The sequence below is a fragment of the Cyprinodon variegatus genome, unplaced genomic scaffold (assembly GCF_000732505.1).
Source record: "Cyprinodon variegatus isolate N-32 unplaced genomic scaffold, C_variegatus-1.0 Scaffold138, whole genome shotgun sequence".
In the NCBI taxonomy this organism is placed as follows: domain Eukaryota; kingdom Metazoa; phylum Chordata; class Actinopteri; order Cyprinodontiformes; family Cyprinodontidae; genus Cyprinodon; species Cyprinodon variegatus.
Window position 1 is genome coordinate 1,306,448 of NW_015150591.1, and position 3,767 is coordinate 1,310,214.

At 37.3% G+C, this 3,767-nt stretch overlaps 1 protein-coding gene across 1 annotated transcript in view; it reads right to left on the bottom strand.

The window, feature by feature from the left end:
• pla2g4a (phospholipase A2 group IVA) overlaps positions 1–3,767 on the bottom strand; it is a 61,097-nt gene that overhangs the window by 38,763 nt on the left and 18,567 nt on the right. Inside the window, exons 8-9 of the mRNA XM_015376646.1 lie at positions 2,433–2,593; positions 1,022–1,031 (exon numbers count right to left, since the gene is read on the bottom strand). Of these exons, the coding sequence (XP_015232132.1) occupies positions 1,022–1,031; positions 2,433–2,593 (171 nt within the window). The remainder of the gene's footprint in view (positions 1–1,021; positions 1,032–2,432; positions 2,594–3,767) is intronic.

The following is a 3,767-nucleotide window of genomic DNA, read 5'->3' on the forward strand; positions in this document are numbered from 1 at the left end:
CACAAACTTCAAAGTACTATATCTTACAGGAAAAGTCATATTCAGAATTCTTCTGAAAGTACTTTAAGTATAAAATTATTACATACTTTTCAATAAATTATTAATGTTTTTAATTAAGAGTAATTTCCATATTAATGTGCTTCTGATGTGCTTGATGTTTGTCAAAGAACACTACTGCCACCTACTGGTTTGTGACGTCACGGTGCGGTATCGGCTGTTGATCAAGTCCCAATGCTCTATATAGTGTTTGTCACAATGTGCTATTATCTAAGTAATCTTGAAAACTTGGCTACATATTACGTGTTTTTTCTCTGGCTAGAACAGGGGTCTGCAACCTTTCATATCCAAAGAGCCGTTTGCCCAGAGTACGACCAAATAAAAGTTGTTTAGAGCCGCAAAATATACCATGACTTTTTCTAGAAAACCTTTTTTTTTTTTATCTTGTATAGGAAATTAGTTGTTGCCATCTCAAACAATCAATTCATATATTTTTTATGTTAAAACGTATAATTTTCAAGCTAATTCATAGAAAAATGTCTCTTAAAACATATTTCTGGTTCTTTTAATCTCATTCTTTTCCAGCTTATAAAAAAACGCTAAAGCTATTGATATATTATAGTAAATTATTTACCTCTTTATATACATTTTAGTCACTATTAAGAGCCGCTGGACAGGGTCCAACGAGCCATATGTGGCTCTGGAGCCGCAGGTTGCAGACCCTTGGGCTAGAAGTTCGTGTGCAAATCCTCCCTCTTCAAGTTTGCAATCCAATGATGAAACTGTTCTTGGAGGATTGTAAATCAGAAAGGTGAAATAACTCATTTTTACTTCACTTTTACGCGACGTATTCCAACAACCAGCTGCCATGCACGTGGGCATTGTCAGTTTCACTATAGCTCTGGTGAATTTCAATGGTAAAGTCCTCTGGAAATCTTCAATTATTGTTGTTGATTGCAGATGTCTAGTAGTTCCCATTGATTTTGCTTGTAAAGCGGGGAAATTGGAGCTAGGCTTATCGCACCGTGACGTCACTGCCGGAAGGTGTCAGGAATGAGGTGTTTCTATATTTTGGGGATTAACAATAAATTTATTAAATCACCGCAAACATATTAGTTTTAGGCATAAATAATGATCCATTGATTATTCCTTGCTGACTAGACTTTACCTTTAAAGTTCAATTGTAAAAGCCTTGCAGTCCTTCATGGCCTTTGAATTGGAGATAGACTGATAACATTTATGATTTTTGTCTATATTGCCTAATAAATGCATTCGCTGGAAAATTAATTAGTGCATTGGTTTCCAAACTGGAGGTCTTATTGTACAGTAGGGGGCGCAGTAGAAATAAATTGAATAAATCCCCAGTTTAAGAGGTTTTTTTAGTTGTTTATTTATTCATAGCACAGTAGAATGACCAGCTTAACCTAAAATATATGTATTTTTAAGCTGGTAGTTTTAGCAATTTAAAATATATTGTACATTGTTTCACTGAAATGTTTAATTTTCCTGTATCAGCTTTTTGTTTTTTAACTGTAAAAAAGGATGGAGTGAAGTTAGGGACTGAGAGGGCACTAAAACTTTTTGATGAATACAGGTTTTCTAATACAAATCACTCTGACTAATGTTGAAGATAACATTTTTCTTTAATTCTATGATAAAAATGATTACGAATGGTACATTCTCAATATAAACAAAAAAAGAGACATTTTCTTAACAAAAAAAACGAAAGAACAATTTAGAATAAATGAAAGGATTAGCAATGCATGCGCTTAATGTGATCTTAAGGTTTTTAGATTATTATTTTGCAAGATTAAAATGCTAATAACTACATATCTATATTGGTCTATACCTAACTCTTGGGTTAAAAGTCTTGCTTGGGGACCCAGAGTGACAGTCTGAGTTTCCAGGTTTCAGTCTGAATTTTGCTGAAGAAAAGCTTCATAACCTCAACTTGGTCCAAACATAACCATGACCCATCTTCTGTGATCTTTTTGGGCTTCATGAAGCTGTTCATCTATTTTGTGCTGTGCATTTATTTTGCACTAAGACTGTTTACTGATTAGGTGACTTCTTCATGCCTTCGTTTGCAAAGCATTCTATCTAGGGGCGCTAGTGTAAAGGGGGTTCCATGGGAGTAATTAGCACACTTCTAAGATTATTCTGTGAAAAACTGCAGTGCATGTATAATTTTCCTTCTCCACAAATCTGAGATTAAATAAATCAGACACAATCTCTACAAAATATATTGAAGTTTGGGTTATAATGTGACAAAAAGTGAAAAAAGTTTAAATATTTATGATTTTAAAGCAGGAAGAGACACTAAAAAAGGGAAAACTTACCAGAGCAGAGAGAATAAATAAGAGAAGAGATAAAGCAATGAGAGAATTAAAGATGCATTTACATTTAGAAAAGAAAGATAAAGCTCAGGCTTAAACTATAGAGTGTAAAGAAACACAGACCATGTGGATCCAGAGAGCCCTGCAATATATGTGGCACAGTCCAAGACCCCAGACTCAAACAGGGCCTTCATCACTCCAGAAAACCCAACCATTGCACGGAAACCCCCGCCTGAACCGGCTATGGCTATCACTGGTACCTGGAACACACATGCAGAGTCATAATGAGAGGAAGAATAAGGGAAATGCTTTAACCACTTATCTTCTGCCCACAAACTAAAGATTCAGTCTGGTTTATTCTTTCAGCTTGAGTAACTTCCATTTGCACAGCTTGAATACCGAGTTTGTTACATCATGTATTTACGACACACTTTGGCTGCTTCTTAAACCTTATTGTGCAACACTGGTTCCCAGCCTGTATTATCCATCATCTCGGAATATATCTGAAAAGGGAGTCAGATGGTTTCCTCAGTGCAAGGCTGTAACTGGATACCTTATCCCTCAGTAAGTTCTTGTACAATGAGGAAGGAGAAAGTCTGGCTAGAGATTATCTCCAGTCAGAAGGGGCATCAGGCCAAAACAGCACTGGCGGGAAAGGAAGCTTAACTAAGAGCATGGGAGAAAAGGTTGCAGCTTTGTATCTGAGCTTCCCTGTTTCTGAAAAAAAAGCTGGCACACAGTTTGGAAAATGTCAGGAAGTCTGAATCAGAGCTTGATAATAGTGCCTAAAGACAACAGGCCTTTGCACTTAGGGCTGTTTTCTTTGGTCATTTTTCAATAATCTTCTCCAGAGCTAATCATAAGGGAGAACGTGCAGTGGAACAAAGATCTGACTGGAAGCACACATTAGAGCCATCACTGCGTCATACTGGTACGTGCTAGCAAATACAGATGCAACAGCAAATTTTGAACACTTAAATCCACAGAGTGGGTTGTCATGTGGTTTCATGCAAGTTGAGGGCTTAAGTAAGGCAACATGTAAAGCAGCTTTATGAAGGTTTTTTTTTTTTGAGGTTGGGTGTAAAGTGGCAGGCAATGGCGTAACTATCGGTAAGCAGAGACAGCTGTTGCTTATGGGCCCACGACCTCTTAGGGGCCCCATCACTAACACCTGGAGGGCCCCCTATACAACTGTAGACTAGGAAGTCTCTTTGCATATGTAATGGTGGAGAAAATTCCTCTTAAACCCACCTGATACTGAAGTGACTGACCGGACCGTATTTATACCGCACATGCCAGATTTCAATATGATGGTGAGCCGTTTAAACACAACATCGAGGTAGTTTAAAGTGTATTTGTCATACAAATATAAAGGGATGAACGCATATCTGATGTCATGCGCATGGATTATGGGTATGCTGGTGCATGCATGGA